Genomic DNA, 16,341 nt, shown 5'->3' on the forward strand with positions numbered 1-16,341 from the left:
AAGCAACAAATCTGACTTGTCTCTTTGCACTTCAAAGCCAAGAAAATAGTTAACAGACCCTAAAGTCTTCAAAGCAAACTTCTTGTTTAAATCTGTAACTATTTGAGTAATCAATGCAGAATCGTTCCCAGTAATGAGAATATCGTCCACATACACTAGTAAATACACTATGTGAGACTCCTTTTTAAAGAAAAATAGGCTGGTGTCAAAAACTGAACCAAGAAAACCCCAATCAGTAAGAGCCGCCTTTAACTTGTCAAACCAGGCTCTTGGCACCTATTTTAGGCCATAGAGGGCCTTGTTGAGTTTACAAACATGTTTGGGGTGTTGAAGATCAGTAAAACCTTCAGGTTGAAACATGAACACAGTCTCTGTGAGATCTCCATTCAGAAATGCATTGTTAATGTCAATTTGTTGGATATCCCAACCATTATGAACAGTAAGTGAGAATATGATCCTTATAGTGGCAGGTTTAATAACTAGAGAAAATGTATCGAAATAATCCAAACCTGGAGTTTGTTGAAAGCCTTTAGCCACTAATCGTGCCTTGTATTTTTGAAGAGTGCCATCAGATTTCAGCTTGGTTTTAAATACCCATTTGAATCCTACAACATGCATATTGGAAGAGAAAGGAACTAATTCCCAGGTTTGGTTTTGCACCAGAGCTGAAAACTCATCATTCATTGCTACCTTCCATTCTAGAATTCGCAGAGCTTCTAAGACAGTTTTTGGTTAAGCTAGAACACACAGAGTAGAGAGATATGCATATCCAGAACAGCCTTGAGATTGTGACTTAGTAGGCTTCAAAAAGGTCTGGGTTTTTGATCTAGTAAGCATTGGATGTGCATTATAATGTTGATTGAAAGAAGGTTCCAGTTGATCAATGAAAACAGATGGTTCTTCTGACGGAGAGATAGTAGTAGAATCCAGGATTACTGACCCTAGAGTAATCTGAGCTGCATCAGTAGCTTCATATACATTTGTTTGAATTGTATCAGCAGCTGTATCATTAGATGAGCTGAAAAACAGTGATGAATTACCATAAACATCTGCTGTAGAACTAACAGGAGAAATAGGCTGAACTGCATCAGTAGCATGAACATCTGCTGTAGAATTAAAAAGAGGAATAGGCTGAACTGCATCAGTAGTATGAATAGGCTGAACTGCATCAGTAGCATGAACATCTGATGTAGAATTAAAAAGAGGAGTAGGCTGAACTGTATCAATAGTATGAACATCTGCTGTAGAACTAAAAGGAGGAGCAGTTTGGACTGCAGCAGTATGTCAGACGATGCTACCATAGTAACAGAAGAAACATTACTTTTGTTCAAGCAATTACCAAGATTCCATGAGGACAAAAAACTATCTGTATTAGTATGAGAATTGAGCCCTCCTGCAGTTTCATCCTTAATAAGATAACATTTGAAACCAAGCTTAAATGGAAAAATAGTCTCATCAAACTTTGCCTGTTTCACTATGTAAACCTTTCCTGTGGAGGAAAGGCACTTATACCCTTTATGTGCAAGACTATAACCTATAAAGACACTTTTCATTGTGATAGGAGAATTTCTGCTTCTGATATGGTCTGATGTAAGGGTAACATGAACAGCCAAATACCTTTAGCTCACCATAGTTTGGTTCTTGCTGAAACAATTGTTGGTAAGGAGAGAGATCCTGAAGAACAGATGAAGGAAGTTTGTTAAAAATGTAAACGGCTGTACAGAAGGCCTGCCACCAGAAACACAAAGGCATACTAGCATGTGCTGGCAGTGTTAATCCAAATTCGGTGATTGTTCTATGCCGCCTTTCAACTCTACCATTTTGCTGATGTAGATAAGGGTATGGATGTCTAAAACCAATGCCATGCTCTTTTAAATATTCAGTAAAAGACCTGAATTCACCTCCCCAGTCAGTTTGCAGAGTCTTGAGTTTAACATCCAGCTGATTCTCAACAAACTTATGAAAATGTGTAAAAACTTTAAATGCCTCAGATTTAAGCTTAAGTGGATATATCCACATGTATCTACTATAGTCATCCACAAATAATATATAATATTTAAAACCTTCGGAAGAGCAAATTGGAGCAGGGCCCCATAAATCCGAATACACCAACTCAAGAGGTCTTGTGGATTTGGATGCAGAAATGGGAAAAGAAGTCTGTGACATTTTGCCAAATTGACATGCTTCACAAAACATTTTATTATCAAAACAACCATGAACATGAATTTTATTCATAATATCCTTGAGAGTTTTAACTTGTGGATGCCACAACCGAGCATGCCACAATGCTGTCAATAGTACATCAGACTTGCTTATTTGAGATACACTCTCTTTATTTGAGTTACTAACAGTTGGTGTAAGACTGAAACAATCAGGGACATGACATGTCTTATCATCACTACTACTAATACTAGTACTTGTATTGGTGACAACAGCAACATGACAGAAAGCTTTAGAACTAGAAGCACCTCCAATAGAAGAAGCCACAGATGAGCAAGAACCTTTCAGCTGATACAGACCATCCTTCAAGAAGCCTTGCAACAGTACCTCTTGAGTGCACTTATCCTTTACAAGACAATGGTCAGAGTGAAATTCAACAATAACTCCATTGTCTTTAGTAATTTGTGATATACTTAACAAATTTTTTGCTATATGTGGTACACACAACACATTCTTGAGATGCAAGATCCTAGGAGAATTTTGTGAGTTGAGAAAGGACACACCTGTTTGGGAGACTGGAATTGTTTGTCCATTGCCCACTTGAACTGTGGAGCCACCTTGATAATTGTCCTTGATAACCAGGTTACTCATATTTGCTGTCATGTGGTTAGTTGCTCCAGAATCAACATACCAGGTCTGATCCATAACTGTATGAGGATTGGCAATGGGTATACTATGAGAATCATGTGCAGAGGACAAATAAGACTGACTTCCTTCAAGTAAAGAAGTAACACTAGAGGATCCAACTGTGGGTGAAAACACTTGAGAGGTCAGATTTTGTGGAGGAGGGTAATTATTATTCTGCTGATAAACTCCAGAAAATCCAGAACCATTGTAAGAAGTAGAGGCTGACTTGTTGTATAACTGATCTACCATAGTAGTCTTTGTCATCAGAAGTGCTTGTGCTGAGTTGTTTGACTGAGGAATTTGAGCTGGGCTTTGGGAGGCATTGAAGTGGGAAGATCCTTGAGAACTAGATTCAACATTATAGCCAAGAGAATTATTAGATGAACCAACTCTAGCAACTCCAAAACTTTGGTATTGGTAAGTATGATCAAATTTGTGGTAACACTGCAGGGCAGAATGTCCACCTTTACCACAGACTTGACAGATCAGTTTGGGTCTAAAATAACCCCTTCCTCATCCCCTACTACGCACTAATTGTGAGTTATAAACCTGGTACTGATTAAAAGGATTAAAACCTTCACTCGTCACTGGAAACTGAAAGAGTGATTGTTGATGTGGCAGACCAAAGCCTGATCTAGAAAAGCCTTGACTCATATTGTTTCCAGTAAACTGACAAGTATTAGGATTGAATTGTGAGAGGGATGGTTGAGGCTGGGAGTGTATTTGAGGCTGAGAGTTTGGGGTTAAGGTAGGATTGACATGATGAGGACCTGAAAAAGAATCAGTTTGACTCTGCTGTTTGGACACCAGAAAAGCTTCATGAAAGTTAGAGAACACATTATGTTGCCTTTCAAGCCTAATTTCATGTTTATGCAATAAAAATTGAGCCTCTTGTGGTGTCGTTTGACTACTAGTGGAGGTCAAATTGGCCACTACTGCGTCATGTTCCAGCCCTAAGCCATCCAGTATATAGAGTAACAACTCCTCATTAGTTATATTCACACCACTAGCTATCAGTTCATCTCCCAAATCCTTCATTTTCAACACATATTCACTAACAGTACAATTTTCTTTCTTAGTGCATTGCAACAAATTTCTAAGATGCAGAGTCCTAGCTCTAGAAACAGATTGAAAATGAAGCTCTAAAGTACTCCAAATCTCATAAGCAGTGCTACATTTAGCAACATGACGAAACATTGATTCTGAAAGTGTAGAATACAACCAACTCACCAGGAATTGATCGATCTTTTTCCAAGAGGAATAGTTAGGGTTTGACTTCTTGATAGTTTGCCCAGATTCATCAGCTTTATCGAACACAAATGAAGGAGGACAGATTCTTTCTCCGGTAACAAAATCATCGATTCCATGGGAGACCAGAGCTGGTAGGATCTGCGAACGCCAAAATGAGTAGTTTTTCTCCAGCAATTTCACCGAAATCGTTGGTAAAGAGGGTGTAGTGTTTGAGGTAGTAAAGTTGGTGTTAACATTATCCATATCAGTTGATTATGAATTCAAACTTGAAGATTCAAAGCTATTAACCATAGACGCTTGTCTAGGGCTCTGATACCATGTAGAAATTCAGTATTGAGATGAAGAATCAAGAAAGTTAAAGAAACCAAGAAAAACAAAAAACAGAGCTGAGAAGAAAGATGAATATTCTGAAATTCATTGATTTTTTAATAACTAAGTCTTTAACAGAAAACAAACATATTTATAGTTTGTTACACTGTATAAAATGACAGTGTATTACATTTTGCTTAATTGAAATTCAAGCCATTTGACTTTTAATCTTTGCAAAATAACCCAGCATACTTTCTTCTTAATAATCATAAACATATAATTGACAATATATATGCGTTTAACAACGATAAGACCTCAATACTTGAATTAAAGCACCCTTATCATTATAGACAAGNTGAGTTATTTAATTTAGTAATGTGTTCACATAACGTCATTCATACCTAGCTGTCCATAGTTTTATTACTTTATTTCAAAGCCACTCTCCGAGGAGCACATTATTGTGCCAAAAACCTCTTCAATTTCATCTAGCTACAATTCCTGAAATTGTTACGTAAATAATTGAAGTGCTCCTTGGACAAATTTCCAGCTTCTTTATGGCTAGCTTCATTTCGTTCATTTTCGTTATTTTTGAATCATACGATTTTTTTTTTCATTTTTAAGTATTGTACCAACCTCTAATATAAGTTATTTTTAGGTTTAATTTGTAGGAATTCTAACATGAATTTCACTCAATTCTAACAATTAATCCCAAGATCTACATATTGATTATATAATACTAAATTTAAAGATTAAATATTAGGAAAACCTGATTCTATTATAGTTTCTAAATTTCTTGAATTTGCTTTAGAATATTGACTTCAAAATGAGGTTCATTATATAATTGCATTTTGGAAAGATGGTCTAGCCAATATATATCAATTATTGGGCCCTCCCATTGAAGGTCCAATCAACTTTAAAGCTTATTAAAGACTCAAGCTCACACTTGTCATCAACCTAAATTATATAAAATAAAGTATATTAGATAAATTCTGGAATGATCATACAAGCCAATTATGATATCTCATTGGACTATATATTTATCTAGTTTTATCAAACCAAATCATAATTAATGTTAGTCTACGATTGTGAATTTTCTAACATTAGACTTAAGTATTAATTAATATTCCTAGTTGACTAACTTAAGCTTTTAAGGTTATGTAAAGTGGCAACTTAACGTGAGTTACTATTTGGATATAATAAAAGTGTCAGACTGCCCCTTTAAGCTTTTAGCCGGGGCTGGGTTTACAACAGTTTTTGAATGTAAAAATGTTTATTTCATATTTTTCTAATTATTTCTAACTTTGGCTTTATTTCCTAAACTCAATCATTTATTCCCATTAAATGCAATTTTTTTTTTTTTTTTTCTAAATAAACTTCTATACTTTGATTTCCCTCATTCGTTAAACATGTTTAGCCCCTTCAAACTTTTTTTCCCGATTCTGCAATTGCATAATAATAAGTGTAAGGATAAACTTTAAACTATGATGAAAGTAATACTAAGAAAAAGTATAATATAAAACCAAATCCTAAAATATTAATGATATTTTATAAAATATAAGAAAATTAAAGATAAATCCGAAAAAGGTAACATATAGATAAATGCATCTCATAAAGTCTATAGTAACTCATCTAGCTACAATATCTGACATTGTCACATCATTAAATGAGCTGCTCTCTCCACAAATTTCTGCCTTCTGTTTATCTTCATTTTGTTCATTTCCATCTTTTTGTTTCCAATTTGGAATACCGATATCTTTTGACTCATTTTTTAGCATCTTGAAAATCTCAAGCATGGACGATCTATCATTTGGGTTTTCTTGGATATATAGTAAAACTATTTGTAAGCATCTTTTGAGTTTATAAGAGGAAGTTGCATCATCTAGCGATGGATCCATAAACTCCATCCCTTTGCCATCTTTCCACAACTCATATGCCTAAAGATGATAAAATATAAGTACTTTTGATACCTTATCTTGTTAGTGATTAGTCACTAACTTTGGACTATTTCTTATTAAGAGGCCAACGACTAGCAATTGGCCTTTAATCCATAATTTAAAAACTTCAACACGTTCATATTAGAGATGACTACATATACCAAATACTAAGGGTTCCAAGAGAAACTTACATAATCTAGGAAATTTAAGCGCCCATTAACTCTTTTTGCACTCATGATTTCAAGAAGTAAGACACCAAAACTATAAACATCAGACTTTGTAGAGTATATACCCCTTCTCAAGAACTCAGGAGGAACATAGCCCCAGTGTTAGGAATTATAAACAGTTACTAAACCATATTAAATTGAGTATGTAATAGTATTGAAAGAAAATATTAAAATATACTTACCTTGTTCCGACAATCATTTCTGTGTTTGCTTCAACATCTTCTTTTACAAAAATTCTAGCCATACCAAAATCTGATATTTTAGGTTTCATATTTCTGTCCAACAAAACATTACTAGCTTTCAAATCTCGATGAATAATGGTGAATCTTGAGAATTCTTGGAGATATAGAAGCCCTTGAGTAACCCCTTCAATAATTTGCACACGCTTTTTCCAATCGAAAGCATAATGTCTATTGGGGTCTGCATCAAATTTATTTATGAAGTAATAATCAATGCTATATTTACCATCTGGAGTACCACTCATAAAGGAGGAAATATTAAATCCAAAAAAACCACACCGAGAAAATTCATACCAAATAGGAAATAGTCTAAGCTTTTGTTTTTCATGTATTCATAGACTAGCATGTGTTCTTCTCTGTCAATGCAATAACCCAAAACTCTAACAAGATTTATATGTTGGAGCTTTGCAGTAAGCATAACTTCATTCCTGAATTCCTCATATCCTTGTTTGGATGTTTTTGAAAGTTTCTTCACTGCAATTTCCTGTCCATCCGATAGTACTCCCTAGCAAAATACACCCATATATGGTTGGTAGAAAAACTAATTTGCAGTTAATTATTTTTCTTCCTCAAGCCAAAATAGTCGGAGCCAAATTCTACAGCATGAAAATTGAATATATATATATATACTACCTTGTAAACAGGACCATATCCACCCTGCCCAAGCTTATTTTCAATTGAAAATCTATTTGTAGCTGCCTCAATATCATTCATTGTGTACTCCACCAGATTAGGAACACTGCTGCTAAAATCTACGGCTGCTTTATTAACTGTATACTTGGATCGTTTCACCCAGTCTGGCATCTCTATTAACGAACAGAAAAAGATCTAAGAAAACACATTTGGTAATATATGATGTTAAATGTTTTTAAAAATAGTTTTTAAAAACAAATTTTAAACATCATGTAATATCATAAGATAAAAAACAAATCATTTTTTTTTCTTTCTATTTTCTTTAGTTTTTTACTTCAAAATTGGTAACTAATTTCCAGATACTAAAAATATTAAGATAATTCAGTGTCGGAAATTTACTTTTTAGATCATAAACATTTATATCCACCTTAGTTGATTGAAGAACCCCATAATATAGCTAGAAAAATTTACCTCTTGATTCGAGCTTTCTCCTCCGCCAATAATATATCACAAACAATCCTAGTAGAAGAATAACAGCTGCTGTTGAAGACAAAATAATGGCTAACAAAGGTCTCTTACTATCCTCTTGATCGAAAGAGTTGTTAATATCCGCCTCAGCTGAAAAAATAATCATCATATTAACTATAAATGGCATAAAGATCTTAATTAAAATTAGTACTATCGAGTGAAACAATCAAGATTATTACCTGCTGCTTGAGAAAGCACCCAATTATCATCAAATCCCAATCGCCACACGTAGTAACCCAGTAGCTTCTTCTCCTTGGCATAAGAAACCTTACCTCTGATAGCCTCAACATCATCAAAGCCAATCCAAAATGATTCAATTGTGTAGTAATTCACCACATAAATTGAGTTGTATTTGACATCAATTTTATGACCAGATCCTTTAATGTGATTCTTGATATCCTTATAGCTCAGATATCCATTTTTTGTAATTCCCGGTCCTGTTGCCGGTGCACCGATGCCATTGTCTTCAGGGTTCACAAGCTTCCATGCATAGCCGTATAAAGGCAAACGCAAAACCAACTTATTTGCAGATAATCCTCCATCCATCCACTCCCTTAAACCCTGATCTGTATAAACATCACTATTCGGGTCGTAAAGAGCTGCGTTAGCGCCTGTAACATTCTCCTTTTGAGGGTTGTGGTAGCCAGCAGCTCCAAGATTGACCCAGTTTAAGTATTTTTGTATTGCCTCTATAGGGTAACTTCTTGAAGACATGAATGGTGAATATTCAACCATTGCTGTCAAGATTAGTTCTGACTGGCTAGAGTTTCTTGCCTCTAAAGCGACGGCGGATTTCCACTCTTGAAGGAGAACACCCATGTTGGACATATCAGAGCTATTGATCGGAAATATCCACGCTAGGTCAAGACCTTGAAAAACGTAAAGCCTAGCTATTTCTATGGAGGAGTCGATGAAAGATTTTCTATGAGAAGGATTACTTGCCATGGAAGAAAAGATTGAAACATTTACTTTTGAACCTCCAAGGGATAAGAGTGAAGTGACAGAAGGGTGCTTTTGTTTCACAGTTTCTGTCAAGTTGGAGAAGAGTTTTTCTTCATCGGGCGATAAAGAGAGTTGGTAGGAGGTGGAATTTATACGAGCAAAAGCACAAATAATGTGAGTGAAGAGGGAAAAATTTATGTTCGCAACAGGAAAGTCATGTCTTGAATACGAGTAATAACCAACCCTGACGTTATTAGTTTGCGCCATTGAAGTGCATATTTGAAAGGAGATGAAAATATGGAACAAAACAATGATAATATTGGACACCATTGGGAAAGCTAGAGGCTTAAAATGCCAGCACTCTATCTGTATTTATCTCTTGAATTTATATTCATATATCAATGGGCTGAAGATTGAAGATGATAAATGTATTTATCAGCATATTGAAACAGAAAACGAATTATCAAAAAACGAATAAAAGAGTTTAATTTCTCTACAAGTTATTGAGTTGGTGGAGAAAGAATTCTAAACTACATCCTTAATCTTCTACTTTCTCTTATAAAAAAATAAAAACGAGGGGCATGATTAAATAGGACGAGCTATTTTTGACTTTATTTTTGCTGACGAATTGGTATCTGATGATCTAAATTGATCCGATGTCGAAGCAAAAATCTATTAATTTAATAACTTATCTAATTTAATAATATGTTCAAATGACGGTGTCTGCACCTAGCTGTCCAAAAATTTAATAACTCACCAGTCAATGACGTATACAAAAATTTTAGAATAAATGTTGAAATATATAAAAGTACGGGAAAATTAGTCAAAATTATACGGATCCATTGTACCGGAGATTTACTCCTATCTTAGAATGATTGATGGAAATATATATGCATATTTCCCTTTTTTCTTTTTGACCCCACATAACGACTATGTATTGGTGATTTATAAAATAAATATTTTATGATGTGAAATTTATTTTGATTACATCGACATAAGAATCGATCAAGTAAACATTGTCATATTATAATAATTGTCTACCTTATTATAAACTATTGCTTGGTTGCAACTTTCAACTCTCCAATTATAAACTATTGCCAGGTTTCAACTCTCTAATTATAAACTATTGCTAGGTTTCAACTCTTGGTGAATGATAATCAGTTTTAAATATTAATTCATGGAGAGAAGGAAGCGGTTGGGTAACCCCAAAACTTGGACAGGCTTGACATGAAGCTTCCAAGAACCAACGTTATTCTGAATTCTTTATATCCATGTGTTGCTGAAAGTTTACTGCTCTTTTATCCTCTCCATTTGGTAATATGCCCTGGAATACACCATTTTAATTCCATGTTCACCCGAGTAAGAATTAGGGAACAGAAGCAACTTTGAATTGATCATGTTTTAATACTATGATCTGGTGAATTTTTTTATGTCACCTTAGAATTTTCTTTCTCACAGCAATTATTAAGAAATAATCGAGTTCGAACTGTAGCCATGAGTGGTACATATGGTCTAACCAGAGGAATGGAAGTGATTGACATGGGAGCTCCTCATGCCTTTTTGTAGAGAGATACTATTTCACCATTAACCTTGAGAAAGAATTTAGAATACCACGGTGACCTTATATCATCCATACCATCAACTAGTGACTTTGTGACACATATAAAATAACTACCTGACATACATGCACTAGCTTATGGTACCACGTCAACAATATTACCAAGAGAAAATCTACACTACAACAGAAGCACTAACTCAGAAATCTAAGTTGGTACCTCTAACCACTCATAATTGGAGACATGTCAGATTTAATTAAATAAAAATTAATAAAATAGAATATCAAATTAAAATAAATCATGAAATAGACTAAATTGAAATAAACCAATTTTAGATGGCTATTGGTTTTCTTTTGTTTCCCAACTGACAGAATCTGAGAAACAGCCGCCGTCCGGTAGTACACGCCTTGGCTGCATGGTCAGTGTACCGTGATGGTAGGAAATGGCGAAACTGCTAACTTTATACTAATAACCGTCACTGATCCAAGCTTATGCTCTTGCAGGTTGTAATATTGCTGAAGAGAGGAAAATACCAAAGGCAACACTTGATAATAATTTTGGATGCCATTAATGGAAAGGTGCGTAAAGCAAGTTTATCTGTGGTGAATATGTAATCTTTGATATTTGTTTATGTCACTTTTGAAAAATTATCCCAAGTCATGGACTTGGTTGACTTTCAATATTACCAACTTACAAAGGAATTGTTTGGGGGGGGGGGGGGGGATGCGGCGTGGGAAGCTTTAAACTATATTAGGTGAATGCTGTACGAGGAAATAATATTTGGAGCTACATATTGATGATTGAAAATGGACGATGCCAAATAATGCTGTAATACATTAGCTAAAATAAAGACTTCAAAAAGTTGAAATTTTCTCAGACTATAGTTTAACAAATATCTTGTTCCCATATAAGTTTTCTTCATTGAATAGCAATAGCTTTTACACTCAACAAATATCATTTTCCATTTACACATTGCAGACACAGAAAAATTTCAGTGTAAACTCGTATTTTCTGTTGTGAATACTTTTATCAAAGACTATCTCCTATTTGGTATGAATTTTTAGATTATCTTATTTTTTATTTTTACAGATTTTGTTTTTTTTTTTCCCCCCAGAATTTTTTAAAATTTTTTAGATTCACTTTTTCAAAAAAATTTCAGTTTCACTTTTTTATTTTTTATTTTTTAATTTATTTTTTTAAATGTATTTGTTACGTCCCCTCCCAGGTGGTCCCTATCCCGTTGGATCCATAATTTTCATCCCAACTTATACCCGTTGGATATCCAAAATTTCCTTTCATTTGGTTAATACAACCACCACCACCACCACCACCATCACACTAGCACCCAGGGTCCCCTAATACAGACAACCAACTAAGCCACCCACAGTTTATCTTTAGGGTGGCATCATCCACAGTCTATCCTCGGGATGACCAAATCATCACAGGATAACAATACTCAACCCACAGTCTATCATCGGGGCATCAAGTATCAATATCCTACCCACGATCTATCCTCAGGGTGTAATCTCGCCTGGAGCTTGTCAAGCAGCCGTCATGTCCTGGTAGGATGGTATAGATCGACATTGTTTGTAGTACAAGTCATCTCAATACGTGCATGAGGCTAATCAGATCCCACTCAAGCCAATACCCGCTTGGTGTCATCTCGTCAAATCCCACCCAAGGTCTATCATTGATTATCATAATCCACCCAGACCAATATTCGCTTTGTGTAATTCATCAAATCTCACCCAAGGTCTATCCTCGAGGTATCATAATCCACTCAGGCCAATATCCGCTTGGTATAATCCATCAAATCCCACTCAAGGTCTATCCTCGAGGTATCATAATCCACCCAGGCCAATATCTGCTTGATATAATTCATCAAATCCCACCCAAGTTCTGTCCCCGGGGCATCATAATCTACCTAGGCTAACATCCACCTGGTATAGTCCGTCAATTCCCACCCAAGGTTTATCCTCAGGGTATCAAGTAATAATATCCCACCCACAGTCTATCCTCGGGGTGGTATCATCCATAGTCTATCCTCAGGATGACATGTTTTCATTGTGCACATGAGGTCAGATATAAGTATTAGCTGATGTTTGAAGGGAGACGAGTGCTAGAAAGGTGGCTACTATATGATTAAAACTTCCACAATCACACCTTCGAATTTCCCAACCTTTAATGATATTGCATGCTTTCATGCAATATTTGAATATGGGTACCATATGGTTCTTAATAACGCCAGCATGTAAAACGAGTGTAATATTCTGAAGTATACCAACTTACAAAATATCAATTTACACCTCACGTTTGTCCCCCATGATATAGTCTCAAAGGTTACAAACCTTACAATTAGCCCCCTACCGGTGCTTCAATATTCACAAATTTACAATCTGCCCCCTGGGAATCCTTCCACCAATTACAATCAAATACCAGCCCAAAGCAAAGAAATCTAGGCCTTATGCCGACCAAAGCAATCAAGCCCACCAACTTAATTATAAGATCCAATACCTCTAACACATAATTGAGCTATATTATTTATAGACCAGCCCACTACAACAATAAAACCCAAAAATCCATTCAATACAGTTTAGGCCTCATTAATAATAGGCCGGCCCACTTAGCCAATTAAACCCATCAACACCATCAAGCTCACTAATCCTTTAATAAATCTAATTAATTTAACCAACCAAGCCACCTATTTACTGGACTTCTTTCCAATTCACCTATATATACTGGACTTCTTTCTAATTCACCTATATATATAGCTCCAACAACATCTCCATCAAACAGGGCAGTTTTACCCAACCAAAATTCAGTTCAAAGGCAGGCCATGCATGAAATATAGTTCCAACAAAGTTCATTTTTATAAGACAACCTAGTGCATGCAACTACTCCACACCACCCATTTCCAACGTCCCATATTTTAGTAAAACATCCCATGCACACTACACCCACACAGCCCAAAATAATCAGACCTGCAGATTCCAAATTAATATCCAATTTCCATCAACAGGAAAGGGTCATAGACAATTAAATATTCAAAGTCTACACATGCAAACCTCCCATAGTTCATCACTTTGCCGAAGCTCATACTCCATAAGTATACAAAATGCATGCTAACAATTTATTCCAAGCTAGTAAGACATACTATTTCCAAAACTCAAATATATTATAAAACCAACAAGGCAGACAGCATAAACAAACATTAATCCAACTAAATATAAATTGAAGATGCATGAATTTGTTAATTCAATTACTAATCATGTCACCTTTTCTTGATCCGAAGAAGGATCGGAATCCTCTTTAATTCGAAGTCCAATGGTCTCTTCATGCAAAAGTCTCCCTATAGTAACACATCAACATCCACCAACGGATTAACTTAATTCTCTATTAAACCAAAAACTGCTTAATGACAGAACATTGATCACTTTCGGATTTTTCATATAAACTCCATTCACTCAATCAAGCTAAAATTTTAATGGGGCATTCAAGACACACATATGTTGTTCCTATAATTTTCTTAAGCCATTCCAGAACCAAAAACTATTTAAAACATGATTTTCTTTCAGTCTTTTCAAAACTGCCAACTGTTTCCAGCATTGAGGTTACTGAATTGAAAAATTCATATCAATTTAACCCTTAATCGAAACCTCACGAAACTCTCCAGAATCAAACAAGACACATACATGATTCACCAGAATTTCAAATCATTCAATTTGGATAAGAATAGAAGTATAATCATTTACTAAAATACATGTCCTGTAGAAAACGAAAATTCCAGAATTCACAGGGCAGACTTCAAAAAGCCATAGAAAATCCAATACTTTCGAGTTTTTGAGTAAAATAAATTTTAAAACTCTCCTCAAGAAGTCTACAACAACATATCCGAATTTAAGCTTCAAACGAAAACTCAAAGCATGTATAAAATTCTCGGAATTTCAGATGGTCAGATTTTTGCACAGTAGACCCTTATATAAAAAATCATATCTTTAACTAATTTTTGTTTAGGAACATATATGTTCTACCCACGTAACATTATTGAAATCAATCTTCCTATTTTAGTTTAATCTCATATCATTGTACTCAATCATAAACAGCACAAATCAAAGAAACCAATAATCACCAAAAAGGGGAAATAATAAGCTTACCCATCACCCATTTGCTAAATCTTCCTCTACTCTTTCCCATCACCGGAGTTTTCTCGCCGGCAGCCACTTCCATCCCTTTCTACTCTTCTCTCTCTCTCTTCTCGGTTTCATCTTTCTTTCCCTTCTTTCCTTTCTTTCTCTCTTTCTCTTCTTCCCCTTTTTTCTCTTTTCTTTCTTCTCTTCTTTCTTTCCTCTCTTTTCTTCTTCTTCTCGGTTTTTTCTTCTCTTTGATCGAATACTGTTCAACAAAATATCCGGTAAATTTCACTTTAGTCCTTACTTGTTTCGGCTATTACCTTTACGTTGCACAAAGCTTTCGAATTCTCGCACTTTACCCCCTTGCACTTTACCCCCAAACAAAATTCACAAAATAAAATTTACTAAAATTCCATAAAAATACGGGCTATTACATTATTAGTTTCTATCTTTATTTTTTCAATAAAAATGTGTAATATTTAATACAATTTAAACATTTTTAAAAGTCTAATATTGTTCTGTGACATACTCGAGTCGTATACTAAACACGGCCATGGGAAAGCTCAAAGCTGCCGGCTTTCTGTAAAAAGGAAAACTACAAAATATGGAGAGCTTTATCTTTACATCACTAAGTGACCAGGTCAACTCTACTTAACTAAACTTGGAATAATTAAGTTTCACTCTCAGGATATATCTTAGATAAGTCCGTCCATGACTGTCCATACATTTTGCATAATTTTAGAGAACATAAGCATCAAAGAGCCATGCCGTGCATATATTTATGTACATTGTTACTTTTTCATCTCCAAATTCATCAAAGTTTTGCTTCAAGAACTTTTGATAAATGGTATTAACCAAAAAAATCATTTTCGTCTTCCACATCTTCTTGATCTCTTTGAAATTGCATCCTGCAAAAGCACAAACGTGGATCAAGGCTGGTTACTGGGACTCGAGCAGCGAGTTTCCCATTTCACACATAAATCCTTCTATTTTCACTCACCTTCTTTGCGGTTTCGCCAATCTCGATTCCACTTCCTACCAGCTCTCTTTAACACCTTCCGAGGAAGAGCAATTCGCCAAGTTCACAGTCGCTTTGAAACAAAAAAATCCATCGGTCACTGCACTTCTATCCATCGGGGGCCAACGTGCTAATTATACAAATTTTTCTTCAATGGTAAGCAACTATTCTTATAGAAAATCTTTCATTGATTCTTCAATTAAAATGGCTCGATTTTATGACTTTCAAGGCCTAGACCTTTGCTGGATGTACCCAAGGACAGGATCTGATGTGTTTAACATGGGTACTCTCTCTGGAGAATGGCAAGATGCAATCGAATTAGAGGCTAGAAACTCTGGACAGTCACAACTGCTCTTGACAGCAATGGTTGGACATTCACCAGGGAATTATCCAAGAACTTACCCCATAGATTCGCTGCAACGACACTTGAACTGGGTTCATGTTATGGCTACTGACTGCTACACGCCTATGCGGATGAATGTTACAGGCCCTCATGCAGCTCTTTTTGACCCAAATAGTTCTGCAAGTACTGATCATGGGATAGAGGAATATGGAGGGTTATCATCTAGAAGGTTGGATTTGTGTTTGCCTTGTTATGGATTTGCATGGACACTTTTGAACCTTGAGGATAATGGTGTTGGTGCACCAGCCACAGGACCTGCCCTTAATAAATATGGATTTCAGAACTATGAAGAGATATTGAATCTCATTCAGAAATATTGAGCTG

The 16,341-nt window shown here is 35.4% G+C and overlaps 2 protein-coding genes across 2 annotated transcripts; one reads left to right on the plus strand and one right to left on the minus strand.

Moving 5' to 3' along the window:
- Positions 1-6,032: 6,032 nt before the first annotated feature.
- LOC116146673 (receptor-like serine/threonine-protein kinase SD1-6) lies at positions 6,033-9,177 on the minus strand. The gene is made up of 7 exons (XM_031432094.1): positions 8,148-9,177; positions 7,912-8,058; positions 7,438-7,613; positions 7,087-7,243; positions 6,754-6,988; positions 6,533-6,668; positions 6,033-6,341 (listed from the first exon to the last, which is right to left on the minus strand). The coding sequence occupies exons 1-7, from the start codon at positions 9,175-9,177 to the stop codon at positions 6,033-6,035; spliced, it is 2,190 nt and encodes a 729-aa protein (XP_031287954.1).
- Positions 9,178-15,440: 6,263 nt separating this feature from the next.
- Positions 15,441-16,337, plus strand: LOC116146682 (class V chitinase-like). The gene has a single exon (XM_031432106.1). It carries the CDS (start codon positions 15,441-15,443, stop codon positions 16,335-16,337), a length of 897 nt encoding a protein of 298 aa, XP_031287966.1.
- The last annotated feature ends 4 nt before the right edge of the window (positions 16,338-16,341 follow it).

This window comes from Pistacia vera, unplaced genomic scaffold, assembly GCF_008641045.1.
Source record: "Pistacia vera cultivar Batoury unplaced genomic scaffold, PisVer_v2 Contig1150, whole genome shotgun sequence".
Taxonomy (NCBI): Eukaryota; Viridiplantae; Streptophyta; class Magnoliopsida; order Sapindales; family Anacardiaceae; genus Pistacia; species Pistacia vera.